Source organism: Dermacentor variabilis, chromosome 5 (genome assembly GCF_050947875.1).
Source record: "Dermacentor variabilis isolate Ectoservices chromosome 5, ASM5094787v1, whole genome shotgun sequence".
In the NCBI taxonomy this organism is placed as follows: Eukaryota; Metazoa; Arthropoda; class Arachnida; order Ixodida; family Ixodidae; genus Dermacentor; species Dermacentor variabilis.
In genome coordinates this window covers 123,498,378-123,516,604 of record NC_134572.1, presented here as the reverse complement: position 1 = coordinate 123,516,604, position 18,227 = coordinate 123,498,378, and the positions used below count along the sequence as shown (strand labels likewise).

Sequence of the window (18,227 nt, the reverse complement as noted above, 5' to 3'; positions counted from 1 at the left end):
CAACACACGTAGCCACGAATGACAGTGCGATATTGTTTTGAGCAAGTTCTTGCGCAAAGGCTGCGTCGGTTGCTTGGTGCTGGCGTGGAGCTTTCTCCTCTGCGCAGTTTTTACTAACACTTCCGGTCACGCCCCTCAGATCTAACGAGTCGACATAACGCGTAAGGCTACGGTCACTGCGCTACGAGCGCGCAGCTCAATCGATTCTTCTCAGAAAGCACGTGCCGTGCTTTGCCCACATCTCGGGAAATGTGTACGCCACCAGGACCGCCCCTCCACGCACTGTAAGGGATAAGAACCCCCTACAAAGGTTCGAAGTCGGGCGCAAATATACGTCCCTGTACGGACGGGCGCCCCAGTGCAAGCAGGAACCGAGCTTTAACTAAGACGATCCCAGACACTTTCTTCGATACTTTCCCCTTCCTATTCCTGCAGCTTTATGCGCCGTCTCTCCTCCTCCGTGACCTTTCCTCAAACCTCCCCTCTCCTCTCTCCCCACGTGACTGAGCCCGCTTCTCGATGCGAAAGGAAGCCCTGCGTGCTCGGATTTGCCTCGCACTTTCCTCTCATCGGATGCGGGTCACGTATAGGTGCTTCTGAAACGAGACGGCGCCCGGAACAGCGGGCGGGCAGGTTTATTTCGCTCCATTATTTGTCTTTCTTTTTATCTTTTTGTCTTTTAGTTTTGTCTCGGCTCCGTTGAGAGAGCGGGGTCCTTCCTGCTTTCCCGTGCACTCCCAACCTGATCGCCGGTGCCTCTTTCGCCTCGTATTGATTTCCAAAGGGAGCTGCCAATTAGGGAAGGCCGCATTTTCAGTTTATATGGGAGCAGCGCCTTTAATCTCGCAGTCCCTGCAGGCAGCTAGGGTCGCTCCCGCCTCAGCAGTTGCTAAGGGAAGCAATAAGAGAAAACTTCCGGGGAGGGGGGGGGGGGGACCTCCTCCAATTTTGCACTCTTGCCGCTCTCGGAACCGGCAACGTGCGAAGATGTCTCGCACGCCAGACGCTTTCTCTCTTTTTTTCGCAAACAAGGCGAAAGCAAAAAGAACGAAAAGTTGATGAACTGCCGTAATGCAAACGAGCCAGGCACGTGAAAGAGGGCATTAAGGGGGGAGGGGGATGCGAGAGGCAGGAACTGCACAGGCACTGGGGGAGGGGGGGGGTCGCTTCTTCATTTGGCGACACCGCGACTTCGCTTCGCCGCTGTCGCCGTTACATTGCCTCTGTTGCTGCTGCCGCTGCTGCTGCTGCTGCGCCGTTGTGCTCCAGGTCGAAGTAAATGTAAACGCGAGTAACATGTCTTCTCGACGACTTTCTCTCGCAGTCTCCGCGTTTCTTCTTGCGCTTCTTATTGAGCGATCCTTGTTCGCCTCCGGTGTTGTTTTTGCTTTTTATTTCCGCCTCTCTCTTCAAAAGGGGCGAGCGCGCCAAATCAAGTTTATTAGCGCGGCCGTGGTGCTAGTATTGCGACACGCCTTGCTAGCTTTTGGGCTTCTCGTAATCTTCCGGCGTGAGTGTGCTGTTCGATAAATAAAAAAAAAAGGATGAAAATAGGAAGAAAAAAACAATGAGAGAGGAAACATTTATACCGGAGTGTTTCGACTGGATGTTTTGCCTGTTTATCTTTACGGAGTTCTTGTCCTTCCATTGCCGCCTTCGAGTTTCCGGAGTGAGGTTTAACTTTCGAGCAATCTCTGGATCTAAGTAAGTTGTCCGTTTACCCTTCCTTACTTCCCGTTGGTACCAAATGGCACCCGTAAATTTAATCAGCCCTGGTAATAGGAGTTTGATACTCGCTTTGCACGAAAGGAAAAAAAGGAAAGGAACTTTCGGAAATGTTTCTTTCGAGTACGCGGATAATAGAATAGACGCTTTCTTGGGAGGTGTGAAGGTCAGAACCATTGGGACGCAGCTTATATATATATATGCTCAGTGTGTCCTTTGTGTTTGTAGTGTTTGTTCAAACTAGCAAAAGTAAACAGACTTAGGCCTGCTTAGTAGAACTGTGTATAGTTAGTGCAACAGTCTCTGCATGAAGGTTCAAGAGAGAGAGAGAAAGGCAAAGGAAAGACAGGGAGGTTAACCTGAGATTATCTCCGGTTGGCTGCCCTGTACTGGGGGAGGGGCAAGGGGATGCAATAGGTGAGAAAGAAAGAAGGATAAAAAAAGGAAAAAAAAACCTATGCACACACACGCGCGCACACACGAATAAACATCTATACATGTCTCCAAGCGTATCAGATGTATCCGTAGGCCTGGTCCTACGCGTTTATTAAAAAAAAAAACATTTGTATAGCAGGAATTGTGCACGGCTTTAATTAGTACTGTGTACATTGGAAAAGGAAAAAAAAAGAAAGAAGGGAAAGAAAGGAAAGAGAAAAAGAAAGAGCCAGTAAATCATCTTTGCAGCAATGGTTGGTAAAGACAAGGCTAGCTACCACAAAATAATGTCGCGTTTAAGTTTCGCACAGCGTTCATAGAGTGTACATGTTTTCAAACTTCTCTAATCTTTTTTACCCCGCTATATTGCGCTCATTTAGTCTGATGCTACAAGAGTTCAATCGTTAAAATGCATAACTTTTTTGATGAGGTTTACAGCTGAATTAGTGGCCCTAATGAGCGGCTTGCTTTGAATGTTTGTGTAGAAGCGCGTAGAATCCCAGAAATGCACACATTTTATGCAAACATGACCGGCACGGCCCTGCGTTGCTACGGAACTGGACAGTCTCCAATTTCCTGAACTCAATTACTGCGAATAGCAGACTGGCAGGCAAGTACGGCAGGTATGTGAACATGTATAGTCACTCGCCTTTACATCAAAACTACTGAGCTTTTTCTAGGCTGGAATAAACTGTGCAATCCTTCGGCCAGGCACGCCCAAGCCATTTCCACGCTCAGAACTGCCTCGCCTTTTCCTACTACCGCTGCTGTGCGGCAACTTCTGCTAGGCGTTTTGGAAGAGTGCGCATGCCTTCCTTGATTGCTCCTCGCTACAACACAAACATCGTGCCGAAGCAGTTTCCCTCCTTGCGCTATGCAACATCATTCGTGCATTCCGGTGCATTGACCCGGCTCCTAGCTGCACGCCCTCTGATGTCTAGGGCCTCTACACTGCAGTACAGGTGGTCAACGGAAGAAAGAAGAAAGAAAGGACAAGTTCTGACCATTTCGTAGCTCATAAAAGATAGAGAGATATTTATTATGAGAGAAAAGCTGAGAGGTCGGCCTGAATCAATGTTTTGACCTGCTACTCGGCGCGGAAAGGGTGTCGAAAGAAAGAATAGAGAAGACGCTGATTATGAGGGAGAAGATGGCAGTGAAAAACTAGCACGGTCCGAGACTCTTCAAAGTATCTTGTCCAATCCACTCTCACACGAAAATTTGTTGAGGCTGATGACGAGGATCTCATAAAAGATGTTCGCAGTGTAATGCTTCGCGTTCACAACTTTGATTTGGTTTAGGTCTTCCCCGCATATCGCATCGTAATGCAGCGAAGATACATTTACAGGGCATTGATGGCAACACAGGAGAGATCACCTGAGTGGGCATAAGCCCAAGCGTCGTGGGCTTAGAGCGGCAGCGCAGATGCACCTAACTTACGTTGGCGCTGTCATTCGGCGGTATGGTTGGTTCGAAATTGTGACGCGAAATCTGCAGCGCGGCAAGGCGAACTACAAAGAAGACAGCGGCGCACGTACTACAGTGACGTGTGTTAAGTACAAAGCTATCAGCGCCATCTGTGGGAAGCACGGCTGACTCACTGCCGAAGGCGCGGGTCAAGCGCTCACCTTTCTCCCAGTGCAGCGATTTGAGCGGATACGTGAGCAGCGCGCAGTGCACCTCCAGCGTCTCGGTGGCCACGGCGGTGCGGTTGGATCCGAAGGGCCGCACGGCGGGCGCTCCACGCACGGCCACGCGCGCCGTCGCCTCTGCCGCGCCAGCCGAGTTGACGGCTACGCACCGCCAGACACCGGCCTCGTCGGTCCGGATGCGGGAGATGTTCACGTAGCTCGCCAGGTGGTTCTCGCCGTGAGAGGCCTGCGCGCGTTCGTAACGCGGCGTTTCATCGTCGAAGAGGGGGAGAGAAAGAAAAGCAGAGAGATACGCTGTCTTTTTCTTTGCCCATCGTGGTTACATATGTTCAGTGTTTCTGGGGAAACAAAGAAAAAAGCTTGTGTCGTCGCCCTTCTATCTGTCCCTGTTGCGTTCGCGCCTGTGTTATCTTTTAGCTTTTCGTCTTCTTCTTTTCCTGTTTCTTTCATTACTACACCTACCAACTTTTAATAATAATAATATTTGGGGTTTTACGTACCAAAACCACTTTCTGATTATGAGGCACGCCGTAATGGAGGACTCCGGAAATTTTGACCACCTGGGGTTCTTTAACGTGCACCTAAATCTAAGCACACGGGTGTTTTTCGCATTTCGCCCCCATCGAAATGCGGCCGCCGTGGCCGGGATTCGATCCCGCGACCTCGTGCTCAGCAGCCCAACACCATAGCCACTGAGCAACCACGGGGGGTGGCCAACTTTTGGGCAGCTCTTCTAAATGAAAGCTGGATATCTTTTTTTTTTTGCCTGTCGTGCTACTTTCGGTATCGGGTGGGGGCTACGATACACACACTGATATGATAAAGACACAAACGGCACATATATGCATAGACACGCACACATTCAAACTGTTCGGCGACTCTGAAGAAAATGCTGCAACAACTTTCATTGTGCACTGTGCGCGAGCGGTGGTTTGCCATGGGCCAAAAATCTCTTGCAGTTTTAAGCTAGAGTCGTGGTAAAAAATGCAACACTGCCTTCAGAAGTTGCCTATGTGATGAATATCGACTGCAGTCACATAAAATGTGCTTCAAGTCCTAAGTAACATGGCACACTGAACACATCGCCGAGTATAAGAACTTAAGAGTTTGCATTTAACGGAGCTCGTGAAAGCCACGTTGATGAGCCCGATGCGGTGAAGGCATGCTTGGTATTGAGGCCTCGCGGGCGGGGGGGGGGGGGGGGGGTTAGCGCTGAACATGCAAGACGGATCCACTTTGGATGGTTGCGCGCGTTATCAGAATAACGGCTGTGTGAACCGCTGAGTAATATTCTGTATTAGCTAGAATTATTAGCCGTTAGTTTAACAAAGCTTCGTCTGCTCAGGTTGCACATTAGGTAGAAAAAATACAAATTCAAAAGTTATTTTTTTTATTTTTTGGAACCCATTCATTCGTTCATTGATTCATTCATTTAGATCAGGAAGATGCAGGATGGACCTGCCAAAACGCAACAAATACGCTTGAAAGAAACCTGAGCCCCCCTTGTAAATGGCATACAGCAAACGCTGAATGCTAACGCTCAAATATGTCTATACAACAAAAATGAGTACAGAAATAGCACACAAAAGAAGTTGTTCAGAAAAACAAGCCATTCTGACAACACACATCCTACAGACTTCATCAATAGCTCGATACATAAACAATATCAAATGCATACAAAACATATATATTATATAGATGCACGTATAACTGTGGGCTGAGATTTCAAAAAAGAGTCGCAAAAATAACAAATGGCGTTTGATATCCCGTATACTGCAATTTTCTACACCACCACTGTCGGTTATTAGTGTGTTCGGAAGTCGTGGCAAAGTATAGCAGATAATTTGCGCCGCAGTTTTCGTCCAACAAAATGGTATACACCAAAATTCTTGGTTTCTCCAATTGTAACTGCCTATTTAAGCCTTTAAGTTAGCAAGATCTATTAAGGTGTGTCGTTTTTTAGGGCTTCCTTGCTCACAACCACCTCAGATGCTAATTGGCGTTTGGGAACCAACACGAGCTTCCTTACATGCGATTCCAATTTCCTTGTCCACGAACATCAATTACTATTTGCCTTGGTCAGTGACCAGAGGTGTTTTCTTAATCATTCGTCATGTGTGAAATACTGACGCGTAAACGGCGTCGACTACAAGCTAGGCGTTCTAGTGACATGTAGCTTGGCGCACATGCCCTGTGGATGACCAACTATAAGTCCCTAACAACAACAACAAAAAAAAGAAGTCAACGCACGCTCTGTGGGGCAGTGCTAGTTCCCTGCGTGAACGAGTAGTTAAGACAAAAAGCAGCAACAAAATAAACTTATAAAATTAAGCTGACTACATTATTCACGGCGCCGCTTTATTGCTTTCAGGTGGTCAAATAAGTAAGACAGCATTCTTTTTTTGTAGTGTTATGTTCATTCCCGGCGCGTAATGCCAATTCTTTGTTATATCCCAACATCAATTTTTAAATCGCATAGAAAAAAGAAATTGAAAGGAAGAAAAAGCAAATAAAGAAATAAAGAAAAATGCAGCCTACGTCTGAATTTTTGAAGGTTGTTTGAAATACGGAAATAAATGCTAGGAACACGTTTCATCATTCAGGGAAAAAATGAGAAAGACGACATTCAAATAATTCTGAACTTCGGTTCTAAGTGTAACCTACTTAGTCTAAGCCTTCTAATGTTCGTGCACGAAAGAACATTGCTAAAAATAAACAATACGTGAACGGGAGCGTCTCCAAACGTAAACTTGAGAGCTCGGGCGAGCTTATATTAGATACTCGAATATGTACACAACGACAACGCAAAAACAGGGTTGAACGCACATGCACACACACTTGCAAGCGCCTTTCTCTTACCGAATGCTAAAAAAAAAAAAGAAAAGTGGGCTACAATGTGTGAACATAGTCGTAATTGTGTGTTTTAACACTGTCCCACGTAGCGAAGTTACGCTTGCGATTTACGCGATTGCTATGACGAGACATCCTGACTCTTTCTACGCCCTTCGAGCTTTTCTAAGAGTTCCAGTCTAGATGAATGTCCTGCAATTAACTTTAATGTGTCTGTATGCTTTTCAAGCCGTGCACCATATCATTTTCACCTAACAACTAGAGTAGCTAATAAAGGGAAAATGAGACATCCACCGAATCGCAGCGATTACTACAAAGGAAACCCATACGAGTTCCTCGAAAGAAAAGCCTCGCAGTTGAAGAAAAATTCGTCCTGGTCCGGGACTCGAACCCGGGACCACCGCCTTTCCGGGGCAGCCACTCTACCATCTGAGCTAATCAGGTGGCTGGCAGATGGCAGGGCGAAGTCGAATTTATCGACAACTCGAAGCAAAGGCAAGAGTTTGACGTAATAGTTCTGCGGAAACCCGTAAGGTGGAGGGAAGTAATTAATAAAGGAAAAATGAGACATCCACCTAATCGGAGCAATTGCTCCAAAGGAAACCCATACTATATTTCTTCAGTTTTCTTCAACTGCGGGGCTTTTCTTTAGAGGAACCCGTATGGGTTTCCTTTGTAGAAATTACTGCGATTAGGTGGATGTCTCATTTTCCCTTTATTATTTACTTCCCTCAACCTTACGGTTTTCCGCAGAACTATTACGTCAAACTAGAGTAGCATAGAAGGTCGTCGCCATCCAAATCAGTGTCTTTACCGTTTTTACCTCTTACACCCTGATATCAAGGTGCATGATCTTCAGTTTCGACTTGTTCTCGTGCTTTTACAAGCTTGCTCTGTTTGCCATGCATTTCTCGTCCAGCACTACCTTACTTAATTAGACGCATATATGCAGCAGCCTCTACTTCACTGTTAACACGGAAGCAAAACTTCCAGATATCACTTGTTGTGGATCTCGTTCTTATGTGTGTGTGGATTCACTTTTCTTCTTGAGTGAGAACAGCGGCGTCCCATTTTTGCATATCTAGTGTTGTATCTAGGCTAAAGTAACAGCTAGAATTCAATATCACTGGTAAGCAAGTGATTACCGTGTTTCTGTTCGAGCACTGGTTGCTGTGTAGCGGCGGTACCACAGTTATCTCATCTGCGTCACCTCTACATAGTGAGAGGAACACTATTGGCGATGAACGAGGGATGGGCTGTACTGGAAGAGTGTTAGAACGCTGGATCGGGACCAAGTGGCCCACTCAAAGATTAGTCTGTATGCACGAGGATCAAGTTTACCTCGCTGATGTCGACCCTGCTAGATTTCATGTGACGAGCTGGAATTCCATCGACGTTCCACGTTATCTTGGGAGCCGGGGAACCTGTGGCTTCGCACTTCAGGAGCAAGGAATCACCGGGTTTCACCTTGGAGTCCTTGGGCGACTCCAGTAGAACTGGAGCGGTGTCTGCGCGGAATGAATGCTTGGAGTGAACAACATCAAGCAAAAATGTAGGCTCAGAGACGTAATAGACACACACACGTATTTCATAATTCTATTACCCATATGCTCAGTTTACTCTCTGCAGTCACAATTTGTCCAACGTTCGGTGGTGAAATTTTCGTGCCGGAGTTGTGCCCGGACATTCAAAAGGATTGCGAAAGAAACTGTTTGTTGTTTTCTATCAATTACATGCAATTGCTATTAGTGCAAGTTTAAGCCAGAAAATAAGTCTTTGAGAGAGAATGATTTTAGGCAAGCGCAGGAAGTCTGCCTATATCGGAAGAGAGGGCTTGAAAGGAAAGAGAAACGCACAATCAGCACGACATAGAATAAAAAGATTCGGTAAAAGTGCCAAGCGCTACAGCAGCTCTTGGGAGTAATTCGGGGAACGCGTAATTATGCAGCTACCTGAACACAAGCAGAAACGGTGAAAAAGTACGCAACTTAATTCTTTAACGCCATAATAACTTCATGATATTGAATTTAGGCAGGATGTTTTCAATGACAAGGTAACAATAACTTGTTTGGTACTGTGCCCAACTGGAGCTTTATTAGTAATAAGGTAACCTAGGAGATGCACACTAGTATTCGGAGTTGATTGCCTTGACGCCTCTACAAAATGAAGGCCACAAATAAATAACTACACGGATTCAAGACGCCAAGTCCATTCATTTAGATGTTACGAATAAGTGACCCAGCGGCCGAATGTTCTTTCATTCATCGGCCGCTTGGTTAGTAACTAACTAACTAACTAACTAACTAACTAACTAACTAACTAACTAACTAACTAACTAACTAACTAACTAACTAACTAACTAACTAACTAACTAACTAACTAACTAATCCCGCAGAACACTTAGGCGACTGACCAAATGGGTAGGTCGATAACATTTCTAATCAAATCCACTGACTGGCATGAAGGCCACAGATAGGAAGCAGACACTCAATTTCCGACTTTAGCACTGCGCATGCGCGTGAATTTCATGCCACTTGATGTGCCCGCTTCGTGCCTGCTGCAGACGTAATTCGAAGCTCTTTCACGTACAGCCGGAGCGATACAAGGAACGCGTTTTACTCATGTCGACACGATAGGCTCAGGACAGCACGAAATAGGCGCAAGTACACCATGCGGCAAAGGGTGGCCAAAATCGTTTCATGCGACTGCCGCTTGACGCCTGCAGTTTTGAGCGCAGAACGAGGAACTGGTCTTTCACCTCCGAGAATGAGCTGCGCCGATGCTTGCGCCTGCGCAAGCACGTTGTAGGCCATGCACTGATATATGCCGCCATCCTGGGCGGCCACTGGGGTCAGTTGCACGAGGCGCCGGTCGTCGAGCAGGCGAACACGCGCTCCGTCGTCGAGCAGCTCCCGCGCGTCCTTGTACCACCGCACCAGGGGCGCGGGTCGGCCCGCCGCCGCGCAACGCAGGGATGCCGGCTGGCCGACGTGCGCGGTCAGAACCTCGGGCACTAGACGTGCCTCCACGGGAGCTGCAGCAGAGGTGACGAAACCACAGAAATAATGAATCTTAAAAACAAAGAAAAACAAGAAAGAAAAACAAATCCGAAGACACCTTAGCACTCAGGAGTTGCGAATTCGAAAGCAATAATGTCCAATTGAATGCCGTTTAGCGGTCCTTCGAGTTACAAGCTCCTCGCGGGCAAACGGACGCGTTGAGACGATCGAGGCAGAAAGCTGGGCTAGTTGGTGTATCATCATTATTCAAAAGACTAGCCCAAATAACAGGGACACAGACAGAGAAAACGACACGACGAGCGCTAAGCGCCAACTGAGGTTTTACTCAGTTGATGAACTGAGGTTTTACAGTAAAACCTCAGTTGATGTTTAGCGCTCGTCCTGTCGTCTTCTCTGTCTGTGTCCCTGTCATTTGCGCTAGGCTTTTGATTAATGATAGCGTTGAGACGCTCGGCCATTTAGCCCAGTGGGTAACGCACATAGCTTTTGAGCGTGGGTTCGTAGGTTCGAAACTCACTACGGCCAGCGTTTTATGCGAAGCATACTAGCCGCACAACCACGCTCTTCCTTGCTGCGCCGCGCGCGGCCGCGTAGCTACCATATGACGTCATAACAGCTGCAAAAGCGGAGGCTCAACTCGTGCGCTCGCTTGCGGCCGCGTAGCTACATAGCCGGGTCTCAGCTCGTGCGCTCGCCTGCATGAGTTGTTTCTTCGTCTAGCCGAACCAAATATAGCCAAGCAACAGCAGTTCACCAGGCTAAACGGTGGTTCAACAACTAAAATAAAGGCTAGTATGCTTCGCATCCTGGGCTTAACCTTAGCTAAGCCACAGCCATCTTGTTCCTTTCGAGTTCATTCTGTTTTTTAAATACATTCATTTCTTTGTAGCGATTACTGAGCTGTAGTTGGAACGCAGGTGAGAGTTTACGCGGACAAGGAACGCGCAGCTAACACAAGCCTGAGAGAGTGAGGGTGACGTGGCGTCGTGGCCATGCCCTCTCCCCTCACGCAACGGCTGGCGCACAATGGCAGCCAGCAGGTGTCCCCTTTCATCCGCTCTGCTCCGTTGAACCATGCACGTGACATGGCGTTGCAGCCAATGGTAATTTAGCTGCCGTTTCGCTGCTTTTGTCGCTCAATGGGCAGTTTGACGCTACTTCATAAAAAAGAAAAGGAAAACGAGAAGGAAAAGAAAGGAAGAAAGTATAAACCACTGCGGTTTCTCAATGCCTACGGCGCTTCGCTGCTGAGCCCGAGGTTGCGGGATCAAATACCGGCCACGGCGGCCGCATTCCGATGGTGGCGGAAAGAAAAAAGTTTGTATACCGTGCATTCGGCGGGCGGTACAAGCCCCAGATGGTTAAAATAATTCGAGAGTTTCCCACTACGACGTGCCTCATAATCAGATCGTGGCTTTGGCATGTTAAGCCTCAGAACATATTAAATATGTTGCCTCCAGTTCGGCGTTTTCCACCGTTAAAGGGACACCAAAAAGGGAACTTGAATTATTCTAGCCTGAATAGACGTTCTTGTAAACTTTAGTTTCGTTAACTCCGCAGTAATAAGTTTATTATTAGAAGAGAAATTTAAGGCCACAGCTAATTTTTTTTAAATTTCGCTATGGAAACGCGAGCGCCTGCTACGTCAATATGACGTCATGGATATCGATGTACCTTACTTCCATTAAGGTAGTTAAGGCTTAGCAAAAATTCTTAAGGCGGATCTAGCCTGGCGAGACACTCGCCACCAATTTCACCACGTGAGCGTCTCCTTTCAGGTAGGTTAAAAAAAGCAAAATCATACATATGTTGTTCAATGCATCATTACAGAAAACCCTAGTGCCAGACGGGTGAACAAGCATGACGGTTTGGGCGAGTTCGTGTCCAATGACGTTTTCTTGAATTAGCACAACTCGAAACAAGTGAAGGAAGCGGGACAAACAAAAAGAAACAGGAGACGGGCATGCTTGACATCCAAGCATTAGTGCGAAAACATTATATCGCTCATGAGGCGGAAAATCCGGCGTTGGCCTGACCACACGATGGCCCCAAAAGGCTACGAACCCTCGATCTTTGATAGGAGTCGAACCAACCACCTTTGATGTTAACTAAGGTCAAGTTAATTTTGGCGCAGTTAATTAAGGCACTCGAACCCACGGCTTTGGGGGGGGGGTCGAACCCACGATTCTTGGTGTTAATTAAGGCTGTTATTCAAGGCACAGTTAAGTTAGAGTTAAGACACTAGAACCCACAACCTTTGGTGGGAGTCAAACCAACGATCGTTGGCGTTAATGAAGGCAAAGTTTATCAAGGCACAGTTAATTAAGAGAGACATAAGAAACTTGAACCCATGACGTTTCGTGGGAGTCGAACCCACGACCTTTGGCGTTAATGAATGTTAGGTTAATTAAGGTACAGATAATTAAGATAAAGGTAATTGAGGGACTCAAAGCACACGGCCTTTGGTGTTAAAGCGAAGTTAATTCAGTTTCAGTTTCTGTTTATTATTCTTTAAGCACCATGAATGGGTAATGTTGGGAACTCAGCGCTGACGCCCGTTGTTGCACCTGGGTCGCAAGCCCCAAGGGTAGCGTTGGCCTGGCGGCCTGGGGCACAACTGGAAGCATCCGAAGGTCCCGGCAAAGCATGAGTCGACTGGTAACAACAAAACAACTTGTTTATTCTAACATCGCAAAGAGTTGGCGGTCAGGTCGACCGAAGTAGAGAGACGGGAGAGCACGTTACTCAACAGAAGAAATCGGAGCCTCTCTTGGCGTCCGGGGGCAGCTGCTTTTATACTCTCGCAGTTGAGGGCAAGAAGGAACCCCTCTATAGACGAGCACGTGACTGTGCCGCTCGGGAACGTTGGGATGAGAAGGTGGCGCAGCCGTCGTGCCGGCGCCGCTCGGGCACGTTGGGATGAGAAGGTGGCGCAGCCGTCGTGCCGGCGCCGCTCGGGCACGTTGGGATGAGAAGGTGGCTCAGCCGTCGTGCCGGCGCCGCTCGGGCACAATGGGAAGAGAAGGTGGCGCATACGCCGGGCCGCGCCGCTCGGGCACAATGGGATGAGAAGGTGGCGCATACGCCGGGCCGGTGCCGCTCGGACCTCCTCGCTTCACAGTTGGGGGAGCTCCTCTCCCCGGCTGCCGCGCTTTGACAAGCGTGGGCAGCAACATGCACACCCACACACACGCGCACACACGAAGACACGTGGCATTGGAACATGCCTGGACGCGCTTGGCGGGGAGGCGTAGCGGCGGCGCCGAACGGGCCAAAATGTCTGCCGCTTTGAACGAAGCCCCAGCGTCCGTTGCATCCGCGCCGGCTATACCGCGCGTCGTAGGCGAAACGTAACAGTAAGAGACAATTTATAGACGAAGGTCCCCAAGTCAAAGACTGGAACGGGACCCTCGGTTAATAAAAATACTTATTAATTAGCTGAGATTATGGCATAGTTATTTAGGCAGAGCTAATTAAGGCACTCGAACCCACGTCCTTTATTGGGAGTAGAACCCTCGACCTTTGGTGGCACTCGAACCAAGAACCAGGTGTCCCAAGAATTATTTACTCGACGACTGAAAGAGCATAGGCATCGCGTGGTGGTCGCAATGCTTTCGCATTCATGCACGTAGGGACAACTAAGTGCCCCTTTAATTTTTTATTTCGTGATACATCTGAAAACTTTTATATTCTAAGGGGAAAAAATTCACCGACGATTACGATACTCCCTAATGCAAAATTAGAGCGCAGCTCTATACGTGTGTTCATTTAGCGATATATTGTCTGGCGCGCTCAATCAATCTTGTGCGGCACGTTGTAAACGCAGCGAAGTGTTGCGCCACTGCCTCGCTAATCTGATGATCGTGAGAGCTAGCGCGTGGGTAAAGCGTGGGTGCGATTCACAGCAGCCGAAGCGACTAGCGTTATAGTAGACACGGGGCACGAAAGGGCAACAAGGACAAGCGCAATTTCCAACTGGTGTTTACTACAAAAAAAGGTTATGAATATATACTCTCGCACACTTGATCGCAAACAGTTGCACATGGAATACCAACTAGCCCGGTCTCACACCCTGTCACAGCAGCCGCCGCCGATAGACCTCCCAGAAGACGCGCGCTACTCTGTCGCCATCTCGTAGCCCATCGTCGCCGCACTACGCTCTTCTCACGCTTTCGCCGTACCCTCCTCCGCTTACCGCCTCATGCTTTCGCTGCACCATCCTCTCCGCTTTCCTCCTCGCGTCTTTCATTCCTCCGCTGTGCTCCGCGTTCGCTTTCATCTTTCGCTGTGCTCGTTCGCTCGGTTACGCCGAGCTACGACGCCGAGGCGCGCCGACACTTGCCGAAGGAACGCGTGCCTAAGAGCTGCGGCTCTAAAACAATGTGCAAAGACATAGCTCATTCTGCACGTGCCGGCAGACCGAGAAACGTCGATTCTTTACTTGATAAAGCTATAGGCGGCGAGCATACAGCCGTTTCTCCAAATCATGCTGTCACTTCAGCTTCTGTTATTTCACGTTGGAGCTGATTATACGTCAGAATGAACGTATGTTAGGCTTGTCGGTCTGACATTGTAAATTCCAAAGACAGCGCAAAAAATACACATACACATAAAGAAGACACGACAGACGCGCTCGTTCGCGTCTGTCCTGTCTTCTTTATGTGTATGTGTATTTTTTGCGTTGTATTCGTAATTTACAGAGCTGAATATGATGACATCCGATAACAGCACACATGTCGAAGTCATGAGCACAGCCAGAAATCTTGCAGGGGGAAGGTAGAAAACAACTAGCTGAGAGTTTGCTCTTAACATTGTTACTGTGCTCGCGCAACCTGTAATTCGTTTGTCCAACCTAATATTTGCTTCAAGACCAAGGAAGTCTGTGCGCTACACCTCGTGCACAATCTACAAATTTAATTTCAAGTCCTTTTGGGCAACTTGGAGCTGGCACATCGTAAGATGCATGAGCTTACAGAGCTTTCCAAGCTTATTTTGGAGCAGAAAAAAAAAGCTATGCAAACATTTACGTGCTGAGCGATCTCTTTATTTTGTTTAGATTGTGCGAAACGCTGTGACTGTAAAGAATCACACCTACTTTGCTGCCCAAAGGTACCCAACTTGCGCTTTGCAGACTGTCATTGCGGTAATCATTAAGGGCCTTCGGCAAAGAAATTTCACTGCGAATAACTTTGTTATAAATAAGTAGTATACAGGGTGTCCCAACTATCACGCCCCAAACTTTAAATGTATTCGAATGCCACATAGCTGGACAGAACCAAGGTAGTATTGCTTGCCCTCGCTTGGAGATACCCAGATTATTCTTTCTCATTTCGACTAATTGCAAAATTAATCTTAATTGATTAATCAACATCGCGAATAGTATAATTAGATGAAAGGTTTCAAATAGAAAATTCTATAGCAGCATAAACACACTCCCGATACAGCTTTCTACTGCTCAATACGTGCTACATAAAAGTTTTTCTGAGCGTGAGAGGAGCTCGCCAATACACGCAAAGGGCCTCGAGCGGCCAGTCGCGCGGCACTTTCGCGTGCACCTGGTGGCTGTCGCTATGTCTTAGGTCCCAGCGCACTGCCTCTGAGATATTGCCTCTGAGGTGGATAAAGGCGGCGACAGCGGGCAGCCGCTGTCGCCGCCATATATCGGAGGTCGTGCCGTGGGGGTGGTGAATTGCAGCAACAGGCGGGTTTAGCCTGGTGATCAAGGCCGGCAATTGCTCCGCCCGAGCGTCTCTTACAATACCGCTGAAGTGTTTCACCATATGTCCATCAAGCCAGTCTCTCTTGAGAAATTGATAAGCAGACGTGAAGTTTCTTTGCGGGCTATAAGTGATCCCTCGGGAAATACAAGGTGGTGCAGGCACGCATGCGGAAGGTCCTTCTTTTCCAGATTCTTCAGGAGAGCGTCCGTTTCATCATGGAATTTCTGGCTCAATGTCTCCTGTCTCGTTGCATGCCACACAGTTCGGAGAAATTATTCGCCCCGTCTTATATAACCAGGCCGGTGTACTAGTAGATCGTGTCCTTATTCGATATAGAAGTGAGGCTTCCTCTCGGTGAAATCTCTTGGTTACGCAGGGCATATGCGGTGGAACCCAAAGCGAACCAAAGTGATTTCGAATGTCAGATTTTACCACCTGAATACTCTTTGGAGCCTTGACTTTGGGAAGATGATAGAGCGCTGCGTATGTAAGCGCATCAGCTTTTTCTTTGCCAGAAATACCAATGTGGGAGGGAATCCACTGAAACTTTACTGTAAAGCCTTTGTTGTTGATTTCTTGCACGATGGCTAGTGATTTGCATGGGAACTTGAGGGATGGAAGACCACGGTATAGTTGTAACGCGGCCTTTGAGTCCGTAAGGACAACCGCTTTATGCAGAGGCAAAGTCTTTAGTTTGCGCAGAGCAGAAGGTATTGCTACGCCTTCCACAACTGTCGACAAGGCTATACAGTCCAGACGGCCAGACCACGTATATCTAAGAGAGGGGATATAGAATGCAGCTGCGCAGTGGTCTTCGTCTGCTCTGACGTGGAGCCGCGCTACAGGTCATTTAATTTATTTCACGTTACGGGCCAGAATGCATTACATGAGGTGGGGGGGGGGGGAGGTACCCGTGCTCGTTCAGGAGTTAACATCAATTGTATCAACAGAAAACACATAAAGAAGGTCTGGAGATCATGAGAACAAGATATTCAGTAAGAAAGAAATGCCTCATAAAGATGTAAATTGTAAGTTAAGAACAGGGTAATTGTACACTAGTAAACGTAATACAGATAAGACAACAAATAAATAGACAGAATGTGCTGTATGTGATTCGTGCTCAATGTGGCGATGCTCCTATGTTTAGCGTGGGCCACGAAAGATCATTTAGCTTTGCGATAAATATTTTGTGGTCAGTGAATGATACAGTCATGTAGGGTAAGTTGTACCTGAGCGCGTATTGACCTGAGGTAGAAAAAATGAATTAAATGCTAATGTGTGGCCACCAGCGGGTCACTTCTGGCTAGCGGTAATGGCAGGTTTTTTTTTCCTGTTTCTGTATCAAAAACATTCTCAGGTTTCCTTCGCTATCGCCCAAGAGACGCGAATGTTAAAGCCTTGTAAAGCCTACTGTAATCCACCCTAATCCTCCTTCATCCAACGTAATCCATATTATTCGACTTTCATCCTCCTTAGCCCACCTTAGTCGATCGACCTTAACCCACCCTAATCCGCCTTAATCCAATCACTAATATATAATTAATTTTGCTAGTCATTAATCATCTCTTATACACGGCTGGACATGCTTTGCTTCGCTTCTGGCCTTACTTGGGTGACGTAATATTTTCTGTACGTCACAACGTGGCTTTGAAACGTAGGGATCTAAGGCTTTCGCCTTAAAGTGGCTAATCTTAGCCTTTCTTGACGCTTATGCTGGTATTTGAAACCTTGAAGTTGATACCAATGCTCCTATATATCTACACTATCCTAAGCTAGGCGTTTCACGCGCTCCAACATTTTGCTGCAGTTGGTCCTTAACATCAAGGTTTCATACAATAATTACTAGAGGGATCTCTTAGTGTTTACAGAAACTGCAATAGGAGCGGTTGAGCCAACATCGGAATCAAGGGAAGTGTATGGATTTGCCTAAACTTCGTCCTTCTGGCTTCAAACGGCTGCGCGACCTTGTAAATTTGTTATTTTCATCAAAGTACTGTGTAGTAGGCATTTAAATAAGCATTGTTAAATTTGATTGACGGGAGGATTCGAACACCGGACCTCCAGCATAAAGGCCCGATATTGAAACCATTACGCCGCGGGTGCATGCAACGACAAGCGGCCTAGAACGCCCATATGAAATTCTTGCGGTCAAACCAGCGTGTTGAGACGCTTGGCGCGTTTCAATTTGGCCACCTCGACCGGATGAGCCGCTGCCCTTAGTAACGATTGTGCGTGTTCGCAGAGTGTTCTGCACTTAGAAAAGCAAAGATCGCTTTGGTAATTTAGAACCATGAAGACAGATAAAATGTAATAAACAAAGTCGCAAGAACGTCTGAATCCGCAAATACGAAGATCAGAGAAATCTATGTACTTCCCATAATTCCTATGGTGGCTGCACGATCGCAGCTCCCTAGTTCCCTCTAGTGATTATTGTATGAAAGTCTATGGTCCTTAAGAATATGTTCTGCAACAGACATTTGTAACAACCTTTCATTTGTGTGTGTGAGTTTAGAAAAGGTTTGGTAACGCATTACCAAGCCCACCAGCGCATTAATTCCATGAACAGTCATATGCACACACTACACTGTGTCATTGACAAGGGGAATTGCGCTTTGATACGCTCTGCTGAGAAAACAGGTAGTACTGCATGAAAGACTACACCCAGAAAGTGTTCAATGCACTCTACACTGTGTGCACGCAGCGGTGCAAAATAAAAAAATGACTCAAGCGTGCCTTCTGCCGCACGACGTTCTTATTTAAACTGTATCTACGTTTTACAGCCTTCTTTGCTGCGCTGGTTTTCTTTTTGACTTTTTCAGAAAGAA

The 18,227-nt window shown here is 47.2% G+C and overlaps 1 protein-coding gene across 1 annotated transcript in view; it reads right to left on the bottom strand.

The window, feature by feature from the left end:
• The window catches only part of LOC142583637 (cell adhesion molecule Dscam1-like), a 215,639-nt gene that overhangs the window by 121,061 nt on the left and 76,351 nt on the right, over positions 1–18,227 (bottom strand). The window contains exons 8-10 of the mRNA XM_075694130.1: positions 9,421–9,696; positions 8,004–8,170; positions 3,789–4,038 (exon numbers count right to left, since the gene is read on the bottom strand). Of these exons, the coding sequence (XP_075550245.1) occupies positions 3,789–4,038; positions 8,004–8,170; positions 9,421–9,696 (693 nt within the window). The remainder of the gene's footprint in view (positions 1–3,788; positions 4,039–8,003; positions 8,171–9,420; positions 9,697–18,227) is intronic.